This window comes from Cetorhinus maximus, chromosome 18, assembly GCF_964194155.1.
Source record: "Cetorhinus maximus chromosome 18, sCetMax3.hap1.1, whole genome shotgun sequence".
NCBI classification, from domain to species: Eukaryota; Metazoa; Chordata; class Chondrichthyes; order Lamniformes; family Cetorhinidae; genus Cetorhinus; species Cetorhinus maximus.
In genome coordinates this window covers 2,221,243-2,234,304 of record NC_135896.1, presented here as the reverse complement: position 1 = coordinate 2,234,304, position 13,062 = coordinate 2,221,243, and the positions used below count along the sequence as shown (strand labels likewise).

General features: G+C 48.2%; 1 protein-coding gene across 1 annotated transcript in view; it reads right to left on the bottom strand.

The window, feature by feature from the left end:
- Positions 1–13,062, bottom strand: part of LOC144693526 (uncharacterized) — a 67,522-nt gene that overhangs the window by 1,704 nt on the left and 52,756 nt on the right. The window contains exons 15-21 of the mRNA XM_078563369.1: positions 12,825–12,973; positions 11,766–11,916; positions 9,801–10,399; positions 7,717–7,896; positions 3,334–3,484; positions 2,488–2,646; positions 282–617 (exon numbers count right to left, since the gene is read on the bottom strand). Coding sequence (XP_078419495.1) covers positions 282–617; positions 2,488–2,646; positions 3,334–3,484; positions 7,717–7,896; positions 9,801–10,399; positions 11,766–11,916; positions 12,825–12,973 — 1,725 coding nt within the window. The remainder of the gene's footprint in view (positions 1–281; positions 618–2,487; positions 2,647–3,333; positions 3,485–7,716; positions 7,897–9,800; positions 10,400–11,765; positions 11,917–12,824; positions 12,974–13,062) is intronic.

Genomic DNA, 13,062 nt, shown 5'->3' with positions numbered 1-13,062 from the left:
GGGGAAAAGCCTCCCTTCAGACACACAATCCCTAATTCCAGGCTGACACTCTCACACAGGCTTAGGGAAGGCCGTAGGTTTGGAGGGGGAGTACTGAGGGGGTCCTGCCGTGTCAGAGATGCCATCTTTCAGATCTGACTTTAGGGCGAGGCTCCCTCTGCACTTTCAAGTGGACAGAAAAGATCAGGTTGCTCGATTGTAAAGACTAGTAGAGGAGTTGGCCCCACTGTCCTGGCTAATGTTTAAACATCAAACATCATCGCTCAATCCTGCTCATTTACCTCTTTCTGTTTGTGGGATCTTGCTGTGTTGAGTTGGCTGTTGCCACTGTGAGCTGTCCCCATGAAGGGACCCTCATCAACAGGGAACAGAGGCCTTGCTCCATTTACCCTTTGGCCAGAAGCAATCGGTTTATCACAGGCCCCCATGGTTGAGCAGTGGAAGGTTTTGATTCTCACCTCCAGCAGTGTGAGCTCTCGTCCACTCACACTTGCCCTCAGGGTTTCCGACCACCGTTTCACCCAATCTTCCATCCGTGAACCGCTCTCTGCCAGGTCCTCCCATAGGCTCAGGGCGAGCTCCAGGCTGGAGCTGTAGGCATCCAGCCTCTCCGACACCTGCCAGGAGACACAGGCTCAGGATGGAATGTCCAAACCATATCCTCTACTTACCAGGGCCTCCTCTGGGGTTGGCCTCATCAGCCGAGAGGAGTGTGACCTTCACCATCCAGGGTTTGGGTTTTCCAATGCACTTTCCTGATGGGCAACTCTTGCTGCTGGAGCTGCTAGTTTGGCACAACATTTTCCACAATTCTTAGATCCCCACCCCTCCTCCCATCTTTACTGTTTGTAGATCTAGCAGGAGAATGAGACAGTTCTACAACAATAATATTGTTAGCAACAAAATGTGACAGACAATGTGTTACAGGAAGTAAGTGTTGCTATAGGCAAGATGTTTCATTTAATAAGTCTTTAAAATTATGAAGAGGTTTGATAGAAGTAGAGAAGGAGGTTCCTCGTGTGGGGTAGACCAGAACTATAAATATAATAAATCGAATAGGGAATTCAGGAGAAACTTCTGAGACTGGTGAGAATGTGAAAGTTGCTACCACAGGAAGTAGTTGATGTGAATAGCGTAGATGCATCCAAGGGGAAATTAAATAAACGCATGAGGGAGAAAGGAATGAAAGATCATGCTGATAGGGTGAGATGAAGAAGGGTGAGCAAAGGGTGTGTAAAGGCTTGTGTGGAGTACAAACACTGCTGAAGATAATCCAAATGGTCTGTTTTTGTGGTGTAGACTCTATGCAATTCTATGCAATCTATCATTAGCCAATTCCTCACAGTTTTGAACACATACAACAGTTGGTTTTAACTTTTCCGCCTGCCCTGCCTGGTCAGACAGGTGAAGAGGGGGGATGGAGCCAGGGTGGGAATAGGTAAAACAAGGCCTGAGGGACTCACTCAATCCGTTACTGCCCCTGTCTAACCTCGTGCAATTTGGAATCACAGGTTTTCTTTTTAAATTCATTCACGGGATGTGGGCGTTACTGGCTGGGCCAGCATTTATTGCCCATCCCTAGTTGCCCCTGAGAAGGTGGTGATGAGCTGGGTGACAAGGTCACCCAATCCTCACCAACAGTGGAGCTTCCTTAAGTGCGTATGCTGCTCTGATGATGTACACGGGGCCCAATCCATTATTTTAACATGAGGCCTAAGTGATTCCTCCCTCTCTAGGCTAAAGGTCAAAGCTGCTGCCAAACAGGAGCCAGGGCCAGAGTTTTTGTATTTTATTTTAGTTTCCTTTTGGGGCCAGGGTGAGCAGCAGCCTCCATCCGGAAACCACGAGGGAACTGTGGGTCTGCCCTGTCCCTGAACTCCCACTGCCCACTCCCAATACTCTCCGGTGGATCATTCCCCTGGGCGTTCCCTCCTCCCACCCAATTTTAACAGCAGCTCCCCAGCTTCCAGGGTGGTAGAATCGAACAAGTCTCCTTGCTGCTGCTTCTAGACAGGCTTTACTACTCACTAGGCCATGTCCCTGCCCCAGAGAAAAAGCCAAGTGTGGCAGTCAGTAAAAGCGGGGTTAAACAGCGCCCTGACATAAACTAGTTCTCCACATCGGATAAATTAACTGTGAAAAAGCTGTCACAAACTCAACCTGCTCTTCATGCAAAAGAAATCTGACGTCCTTAACTGGTTAGGGCCTATATGTGACTCCAGTCCCACACCAGTGCGGTTGGCACTTAGCGGTCCTCATGATAATTGGGAATTGGACCTTCCCAACATGGCTCACATCCTGAGAACAAATACATAAAGAAAGAAAGCCTCTTTAGCCTCGCTGCCCTCAATGGGAGGAGCTTGGTTGGGGGGAGCAGATAAACTGGGCAGAGATGGGGTCCCATTGTTAAAGTTCATTCAAGGAGAGGTTTCAGCACAGATCTCTGTACCCTTGGCAGGATTGCAGATTCCCTCTGCAGATACTTACATCCAACCATCCATCCAACAGCTCATCCGCTTCTCTCTGGAATGGTAGGGACCCACTGCCTATAATTTTCCTCAGCTCAGACTGCAGGTGGCGACAGATCTTCCTCAATTCATCCACTTTCTCCTGTTGGCCGCTACACTCCAGTTTGACTTCCTCAATCTGAAATTAGTTTTTTAAAAGCCCAGATTCAGTCTTAAATTACGTTGGGTGTCAATACAGAGATTTACAACGGAAGGTTCACGCTGGGAGGAAACCAGCGGCTCACAAGCACAGGAAGGAATCCAGTGGCTCACAAGCACAGGGAGGAATCCAGCGGCTCACAAGCACAGGGAGGGATCCAGCAGCTCACAGGCACAGGGAGGGATCCAGAGGCTCACAGACACAGGGAGGAATCCAGTGGCTCACAAGCACAGAGAGGGATCCAGCGGCTCACAGGCACAGGGAGGGATCAAGTGGCTCACAAGCACAGGGAGGAACCCACTGGCTCACAAGCACAGGGAGGAATCCACTGGCTCACAAGCACAGGGAGGAATCCAGCGGCTCACAGACGCAGGGAGGGATCCAGCGGCTCACAGGCACAGGGAGGGATCCAGCAGCTCACAGACGCATGGAGGGATCCAGTGGCTCACGGGTGCATGGAGGGATCCAGTGGCTCACGGGTGTAGGGGGGATCCAGTGGCTCACATGTGCAGGGAGGGATCCAGTGGCTCACAGGCACAAACAAACAAGGAAAGTCCGAGACCAATACAAATGATTCGGCAATGATTCCTCTGATACTGAAACCCATCCCTTTGGTATATTCTTTTGCCTGGCTTTTCAAATCTCCATGATTTTACAGACACTTACATTACTCATTACTCTCTGCAGCTTTTCTTTGCCCAGGTAAGATGAGCTTCCCGGAATGACATCCTCCCCTTTCTGAATTGTGGATGCGAGTTCCTTTTTGTAGTTTTGAAACTCCCTCAGGAAGGCCACCAATACACAGCACTGATCCTGCCTGAGGATAAAATACAGGATGGTATCACACAGAAACAAAGAGTTATCATTCCGAAAAATCATCCCGAGGAAACTGAAAAGCTGTCATAGGGAAATAGAAATGGCAGAAACATGGGAGTTTATCACACAGAGGAATGCGCTCTGAGTGCAATGAACTTGGGGAAAGGTATTGGAAGGAAAAGCTGCAATCATTTAGGTAGCAGTTTGATATGGCTGCACTCTCTCCCCATAGCCCTGTATCAATCCCAAACTAATCCCACTGTCCCACTCTCTCCCCATAGCCCTGTATCAATCCCAAACTAATCCCACTGTCCCACTCTCTCCCCATAGCCCTGTATCAATCCCAAACTAATCCCACTGTCCCACTCTCTCCCCATAGCCCTGTATCAATCCCAAACTAATCCCACTGTCCCACTCTCTCCCCATAGCCCTGTATCAATCCCCAAACTAATCCCACTGTCCCACTCTCTCCCCATAGCCCTGTATCAATCCCAAACTAATCCCACTGTCCCACTCTCTCCCCATAGCCCTGTATCAATCCCAAACTAATCCCACTGTCCCACTCTCTCCCCATAGCCCTGTATCAATCCCAAACTAATCCCACTGCCCCGCTCTCTCCCCATAGCCCTGTATCAATCCCAAACTAATCCCACTGTCCCACTCTCTCCCCATAGCCCTGTATCAATCCCAAACTAATCCCACTGTCCCACTCTCTCCCCATAGCCCTGTATCAATCCCAAACTAATCCCACTGTCCCACCCTCTCCCCATAGCCCTGTATCAATCCCAAACTAATCCCACTGCCCCGCTCTCTCCCCATAGCCCTGTATCAATCCCAAACTAATCCCACTGTCCCACCCTCTCCCCATAGCCCCTATCAATCCCCAAACTAATCCCACTGCCCCGCTCTCTCCCCATAGCCCTGTATCAATCCCAAACTAATCCCACTGTCCCACCCTCTCCCCATAGCCCTGTATCAATCCCAAACTAATCCCACTGCCCCGCTCTCTCCCCATAGCCCAGTATCAATCTCCAAACTAATCCCACTGCTCCACTCTCTCCCCATAGCCCTGTATCAATCCCAAACTAATCCCACTGCCCCGCTCTCTCCCCATAGCCCTGTATCAATCCCAAACTAATCCCACTGCTCCACTCTCTCCCCATAGCCCCTATCAATCCCCAAACTAATCCCACTGTCCCACTCTCTCCCCATAGCCCTGTATCAATCCCAAACTAATCCCACTGCCCCACTCTCTCCCCATAGCCCTGTATCAATCCCAAACTAATCCCACTGCTCCACTCTCTCCCCATAGCCCTGTATCAATCCCAAACTAATCCCACTGTCCCACTCTCTCCCCATAGCCCTGTATCAATCCCAAACTAATCCCACTGCCCCGCTCTCTCCCCATAGCCCTGTATCAATCCCAAACTAATCTCACTGTCCCACCCTCTCCCCATAGCCCTGTATCAATCCCAAACTAATCCCACTGCCCCACTCTCTCCCCATAGCCCTGTATCAATCCCAAACTAATCCCACTGCCCCGCTCTCTCCCCATAGCCCTGTATCAATCCCAAACTAATCCCGCTGCCCCACTCTCTCCCCATAGCCCTGTATCAATCCCAAACTAATCCCACTGCCCCGCTCTCTCCCCATTGCCCTGTATCAATCCCAAACTAATCCCACTGCTCCACTCTCTCCCCATAGCCCTGTATCAATCCCAAACTAATCCCACTGCCCCACTCTCTCCCCATAGCCCTGTATCAATCCCAAACTAATCCCACTGCTCCACTCTCTCCCCATTGCCCTGTACCAATCCCAAACTAATCCCACTGCCCCGCTCTCTCCCCAAACCCTGTATCAATCCCCAAACTAATCCCACTGCCCCACTCTCTCCCCATAGCCCAGTATCAATCCCCAAACTAATCCCACTGCCCCCCTCTCTCCCCATAGCCCTGTATCAATCCCAAACTAATCCCACTGCCCCCCTCTCTCCCCATACCCTGTATCAATCCCAAGATAATCCCACTGCCCCTCTCTCTCCCAATTTGGCCATTCAGTGGTGAAATTCGGAAAACACTTTTTTTCACATAAACAGTAGTATCAATGTGGAAATCTCTCTTCAACAACCTAAGGTTGATGAATAAGGGTATAATCAGTCAAGGACCAAAAGCAGATCAATAGATTGGAAGTAAAGATCAGCCATGATCTAAATGATTGGTGGATCAGTCTCAAGGGGCTGAATTGCCTTCTTATTCCACACATCTCTGTTCCTAAAGCCTTCCTAATTTTGAAAATATCTATTAAATTTCCTGTCAGCCTTCTCCACTCCTATGGAAATAATTTGAGTATCCAGAGTCTCACCTCGCAGTTATAGTTTTCCATTCTTAGCATCATCCTGGTGAATCTTCACTTTACTTTAATATGCTTCATACAGCAGGGCTCAAAACTGTACCCTGTACTGTAGTCTAACTGTGGTTTAATGTTGTATATTAATTTGCAATTATTTCTACATTATTGTGCTCAATGTGCTATTTCTAAACCTCAAATGCTATTGATCTTTTCTGTGGTTTTATCTACCTGCAATCGCAAGTTCAGGGAATTATGTATTCCAGCTCCCTGTTCCTGAACTGAGGTCAACGCTCTTGGCCTATCCTGGGATCTTCCTTTTCTATATGGCTGCGTACCAGACTGGAAGTGCATTCCCCTGTTGAACCATTTGAGTCCAAAACTCAGAAACATTCAGCTGCCCCCAGTCTTTGACCTGTTGGTTTCCTGTCTAAGAAATCTGATTTAAACCCCCTCAGAAAGTCAAGCAAAGACCGGGGTGGACCAAAAGAAAAACCCAGCTCTCAACTGAGCATAAGAAAACCCTGTGTTGGTACAGGATCATTGAATCTTACAGAGCAGAAGGAGGCCATTCAGTCCATTGTGTCTGTGCCTACTCTTTATAAGAGCTATCCAGTTAAACTCACTCCTCTGCTCTCTCACCCCAGCCCTGCAAATGCTACATTCCAGAAAGCCAATTAGTGAAGGATAGAACTGGAGCCAATCTTTACACACTTTTATACTCATTTATTTAGAGTTATACGTTGCAAGCATAAACCTCCTAATCCAACAGCCACAGTTTCAGTCTATATATAGGAGTTCAAGTGAATTCCCAGTTAATTTCCACTACCTGCCTGCAATTAATCACAATTAATATACAATTAACAGCACTTTTTTCCTTTTCCAGTATTTATCCAATTCCATTTTGAAAGATACTATTGAATCTGCTTACACCACCCTTTCAGGCAGCACATTCCAGATCATCACAACTCACTGTGTAAAACATTCTTCTCATTTCACCTCTGATTTTTTTGCCAATTGCCTTAATTCTGTGTCCTCTGATTACTGATGTTCCCACCATTGGAAACAGTTTCTCCATATTGACCCTAGAAAAACCTTTCATGATTTGAACACCTCAATCAAATCTCTCCTAAACCTTCTCTGCTCTAAGGAGCACTTCTAGATTTTTGAGTCTCTCTCTACATAACTTGAATTCAAATAGTTGTTTGGTAGCACAGAACTTGAGTATTGCTGAGAAAAGAGACATGTAGCAGCTTTTCATCTTGCACTCATCAGGACACTTCCCAAGAATACTAATATAAGGGGAAAACAACAATTTATACTGCATGAGAAGAGAGCGCTGATTGGTTGGCAAGTGGACTCTGAAGTGTCCTGATGAGTGCAAGACAAAAAACTTCGACATGTCTCTTTTTCAGCATTAACTGCATTCCTTTAGCCCTGCTGTAGAATTCACTACCACAGAAAGTAGTTGAGGCCAAAACATTGTATGTTTTCAAGAAGGAGTTAGATATAGCTCTTGGGGCGAAAGGGATCAAAGGATATGGGGAGAAAGCGGGAGCAGGTTATTGAGTTGGATGATCAGCCATGATCATAATGAATGGCGGAGCAGGCTCGAAGGGCCGAATGGCCTACTCCTGCTTCTAGTTTCTATGTTTCTATGAGTAAACCTCCTCTGCACCCTCTCTCTAACCCTAACCCTCTCTAAGAGCTAGACTTCTTTCCTAAATTGTGATGCACAGAATTGGGCATGATACTTCAGTTGAGGCCTAAGCTGTGAAGCCTGAGCTGTGTTTTACAAAGGGTTAGCATAACTTCTCGGCTTTTGTACTCAATGCATTTCTAGTCTGAGCATTCGCAAAGGGAGATAGTTGGAAATGGCCCACTCACCAATCATGAATGTCCCTCTCTGTCTCTTCCCAGGCTTTCTCTGCTGCGTGTAGCCCCGCTTGTGCTTCTCCTCTGAATGCGGAGCTCACCCCAGCCAGCTGACCTGTCAGGTCCCTCAGATCACTGAGCTCTGTTGCTTTCAACTGCAGTTCAGCGTTCAGGTCATTCAGAGATCGAAGCCTGCTCATCACAGAGTCACAATTAAAACAAGCACCTTCCACCAAATCCAAACCAGGAAGAGATTTGAAAGAAATCATTAAAATCACAAGAGGTTTTGATAGAGTAAATAAGGAGAAACAGTTTCCAGTGGCAGGAGGGTCAGTCACCCTGGGGTACAGGTTTCAGATAATTGGCGAAAGAACCAGAGGTGACATGAGGAAAAACTTATTTACAGAACAAGTGGGTATGATTTGTAATGCGCTGTCTGATTGGCTGGTTGATACACATTAAGTCGTAACTTTCAAAAAGGAATCGGATAAATACTTGAAAGAGAGCATTTTGCAGGTCCATGGAGGAAGAGCAGGGGAGTGGGACTAATTGGAAGAGCTAGCATAGGCATGATGGGCTGAATGGCCTGCATCTTTGTTGTATAATCCTATGATTCACAGGCTTCTGTAAATTAGAGCTCACCCAAAACTACTGCCTGTGTCCTCACTGACACTTAGTCCCATTCGCCATCACCCCTTCGCTTGCTGACCTACAATGACCTGCCTGCATTGACCAACACGGGATTATTATAATTTACAGTTAACTTTTAAAAAAATTCATCCAAGATAGTTTAATCCTCCTTTACTATCTTCTTTCCTGGAGCTGATTCACATTTATAATTTCATAACAATAAAACGTGGTTAAGGAACATCTCAATTTTAAAATTCTCATCCTTGTTGTCGAATCCCTCCCTGGCCTCAGCCCTCCGCCTCTCTGTAATCTCCTACGTCCTTTGAGATTTCGGCACTTCTCTCGTTCTGGCCTCTTGAACATCCCCAATTTTAATCGCTCCACCATTGGCGGCCGTGCCTTCAGCTGCCTGGGCCCCAGGCTCTGGAATTCCCTCCCTAAACCTCTGTCCTTCTCTACCTCACTTCCCTCCTTTAAGATGCTCTTTAAAACCTATCTCGTTGACCAAGCTTTTGGTTACCTGTCCTTATATTGCCTGATGTGGCTGGGTGAAGCCCGCAATCGGGCCACGGCCGCAATTTCACACTGGCAGGCCAATTAAGGCCCACCCAGTGTGAAACGCGTGCTGCAGCTCTCAGCGCTGCCTGTGTGGGGGCAGGAGGAGGGCGAGAGGGGAACCTTCACACAGGTGCACAGAGGCACAGAGCTGCCTCAGGGAGATGAAGAGCTTTGAAAATTAAAAATTAAGAATTGTAAAATGTTAAAATAAACATGTCCCTCATGCGACTCTCTCACCTGAGCAGGGCCGTGTTATTAATGAAATGCCAAAATTTTTATTTGCTGTTGGAAACCTCATCCCGCCCGTGGATGAGGTTTCCTGAAAAATGCAAAGGCCGCTTGACCTTTTCACCTGCCCGCTGATCGTAATATTGGACGGGCAGCAAAATATTTCATTTAATTGGTACTTTAATGGCCTTAATAGGCCTGTTAATTGTTGGCGGGCGCACACTGCCGACTGAAATATCGTGCGGGTGCGCAATGACATCGGGACGCTCGCCTGACATCATCGCGCATCATTTTACACTCATTCGGGTCGGGCACACATCTGGTTGTTGCTGTTGGTTTAAATTGTCTAAAATCAGACAAACAATATATTGGGGGTCAGTTTACCTGAAACCTACAGAGTAAAACCCACTATAATATCTCCCCTTCTTTTCTCACATCTATAATCATCCTGTGCTTGCCCCTAGCCACAGTACCTGGTCCCTGGTAGTAGTTTTGCTCTCCAGGTAATACAATGACCAGATGGGCATAAGCATTGTTCTCACCAACTCACTATCATCTCACAGGCAATAATTACACATTTCAGGTCAGTGGCATCATGTAGAGAGAGTGATAGGCGGATAGACATTGTGTGACCGTGTGTCCGAGGGTCATCTTGACCAAGTGTCACGGGCACTACAAACCTCCGTTGCACTCCGGGAAGTGTGGCTTCACTTAACCGAACTTCTCCAGCTCTCTTTTCGATTTCCCACAGGGCGTTGATGAGATGGCTTTGCCTTGTGCAGAATGCTTTGTGTAACTCTTCCTGTGCCACACTGTCCTGCCTTTCCAGACCAAGCCTGGCACCCTCCACTTCGCAGCCCAGCGACAAAGCAAGATCCCGACAGCAGGTCCTTTCACCTGAACTTCCATCCATCAGGCAAATCTGAGCGGCAGCCAATGTTTTGTCCAAGTCCAGGGCTCTGCCCCACAGGGGCCTGGTATCCTCCTCCTCCTTCTCCAGCCTCGCAGTACCAGCCTGTACCCCTCCATCCTGCTCCAGGATATGATCCTCCTGTTGCTCCGTTGCTCGCAGTAACTGCAGGAACCCATCGAGGGCCCGGAGAGCCTCCTCCACAACCTGCACCTGCAGCCCAAGCTCCCGACATCGCTGTGTGTGACCAAGAGCAACAGCAGACACTGCGAGGTGATCGCCCGGGTCTAATGTCACACTGGCCTCGCTCCCTCTCCGCTGGAGATCCTCACAGGTTTCAATCTGGGACGTAATCTGAGTTTGGAGATTCTGATGAATGAATGAATTATGAAGAATTAAGAGAACTGAAACTGCCAAACGCCATGATCCCTCTCACCCAAAACTAAGTATGTATCATGACCCAACTGGGAGTCATTTGACAGCTGGACTCCATTGTTAGGCGGGTAAATTAAGTTTGCATACAGATCGGTCATGATCTAATTGCATGACAGAATAGGTTTGAGGGGTTGAATGGCCTCCCCTCATTCCTAACACACTCAACCGTGAAGATCATGGCTTCAAGCAGAGAAGTTGCATCTTAAAAACCCCATGGGCCTATCTGAAGAGGAGCAGAGGGGGGCTCCGGTGTCCTGGGTCAAACCCATCACTTGTCTAAAAGGGGACGAAATAGCCGACCACCTCATTGCCGTGCCTGGGATCTTGCTGTGTACAACTCGGCGGCGGTGTTCCCTACAATAATTACAGTCAGTTCACAGCCAAAGTAATTGGTTGCTGACCCTTCAACATGTTGTTGCAAGAAGGTGGTTTGTGAAGGTAGTTGGGGGGTTGCCCTTGGCGAGGCGGGGGTGCTGTAAAAGGTGGGAATGTGCCCACTGGGGGTGGCAATTCCCAGGACAGGAGATTCCTCATCCCAGGAATATCAGCCCATAGAAGGGCCGATGTGGCCCCTCTCCAGAGCGCAGTCCTGGACAAGGATTATACAGCAGCCCAACACCCCAGGAATGTGGTGTGGGGGGTGGGGGGTGTTTTTGGGGGAAGGCATCCTTCAAGTCTGTTTGCTGAGGGAGGAGTGGACTCCCCGACTCTCAAGAGCCCACCCCTCCCCTCCCCCGAGAGCCAGCAAACTTTGCCCCAGTTTGCTCCTCGTTCAGCAGGTGACAACCTGGTTGCTCCCCCCATGGTGCAAAATATTTAAATCAGTTACTCCCCTCACCCCACGAGCCCTCCTACTGTGTCAGGGCCAGTGGAGGGAATCACTGTTAACATTTCCCAGCATTGACAAAAGAACTAGAGGCAGCAAAGTCGTGATCTAGAACTTTCTGCTTGAGAGGGCGATGGAAGCAAATTCAAGAGTAACTTTTAACACTGGGAAATACAGGCCAGTGATCCCCACCCTGGCCCTGCCAACTCCAGGAGCGAGTTCAGAGTTCAGAGCTCGGCTGTGCCTTCAGTTTCCTGGGCCCTAAGGCCTGGAATTCCTTTATTAAACCCCTCCGCCTCGCACTCCTCTTTTAAGATGCTCCTTTAAACCTATATTGACCAAGCTTTGGGTCACCTGTCCTAATATCTCCCTACGTGGCTCAGTGCAGTGTCAAATTTTGTCTGATTTATCCTCCCGTGATCATATTTTGTTATGCTAAAGGCACCATATCAATGCAGGTTGTTGTTGTTGTACCTTCAGCAACTGCAGGTCGGGATCGTGCTTCAAGCTGAGTCCATTCAGGATCTTTGGTTCGTTTTGAAACTGTCGCAGTGAGTTATGTAACAACGTAATCTGCTCCTCCACTGTTTCCAGTGCAGTGAAGGCCATTATCAGGGAATTCTCTCTGGAACAAACACAGGATCAATATGTCAGTAGTGGCCAGGGATGGTTTTCAGGTGTCCTCAAACTACCAGCATGCCCCTCATTAGCATAGGCAAGGAGCCACATCTGGTTTTAGACGGCCACTGGGAACTGGTGTTGGGCCTGCCCCTGTTGTGGATGCAGCCCCTAGTCAACAACCGCCACCAAAAATGGTAAGTGTTTAATTTTAAAAGTTAACGTGGAGCCTGGAGCACTATAGATCTCCTGAAGGTTGTGACTGCCTCTCCTGCTGTCCTCCTCCCCCCCCAACACCAGTCTCCCTCCCCGTCTCCTGGGAGTTGCCTGAGGCTGATTAGGCCCAAAACTCCATCCTCCTGTAGGGGTGAGCAGCCTGTTGGAGGCCGACAGGAAGTAGCAAGTTAATTCCTAGTTAAATAAATCTGGAGTAAGAAGCTAGGCCAGGAATTTATGGACCTGCCTCAGTGCGTCTCCCCCTGGAGGATGTGGTGAGCCATTTAAACCTCCAATCAGTTCAGCGGGACCGTAATATTGGGTCTATCCTCAGTAATGGTGACCTCGAAACTACCGATTGTCAGAAATGCCCAGCTGGCTCACTAATGTCCTTTCGGAAAGGGAATCTGTCATCTTTACTCTGTCTGACCTACATGTGACTCCAGGCCCACAGCAATGTGACGACTCTTAACTGCCCTCTGAAATGGCCTGGCCATTGCCACTCAGTGGGATTCAACAAGGCAGCTCATCACCTCCTTCTCAAGGGCACTAAAGGGTGGGCAATAAATCCCATTTACCCCCATCAGTTGGGCCTGCATCCCATGAATGAATAAACAAAAAGGTCTTTCTGGACTTTCTGGAATGAGAGGGAATGGGGAGCTATTGGTGCACTGGGATTTTATGCTGAGTGTTAAATACCTTTTTGAAATCTCATTTACTGTGTCCATATTGTCCTCCTGCCCTTCACTCTCTGCCAAGCTTTGATCTTCCTCCTCTTGAGTCTCTTTATCCCGTTGTCCCCTTTCACTGAGATCCACCAAGCCCAAGTTTGGAACTCCAGCAAACTCCTAAATCAGGGAAGGAAACAAGATACATGGGATGTTTTCAATCCCTGTATGGAGAAGAAAGCTCCAAGGAGGATTATTATCAATTTAAT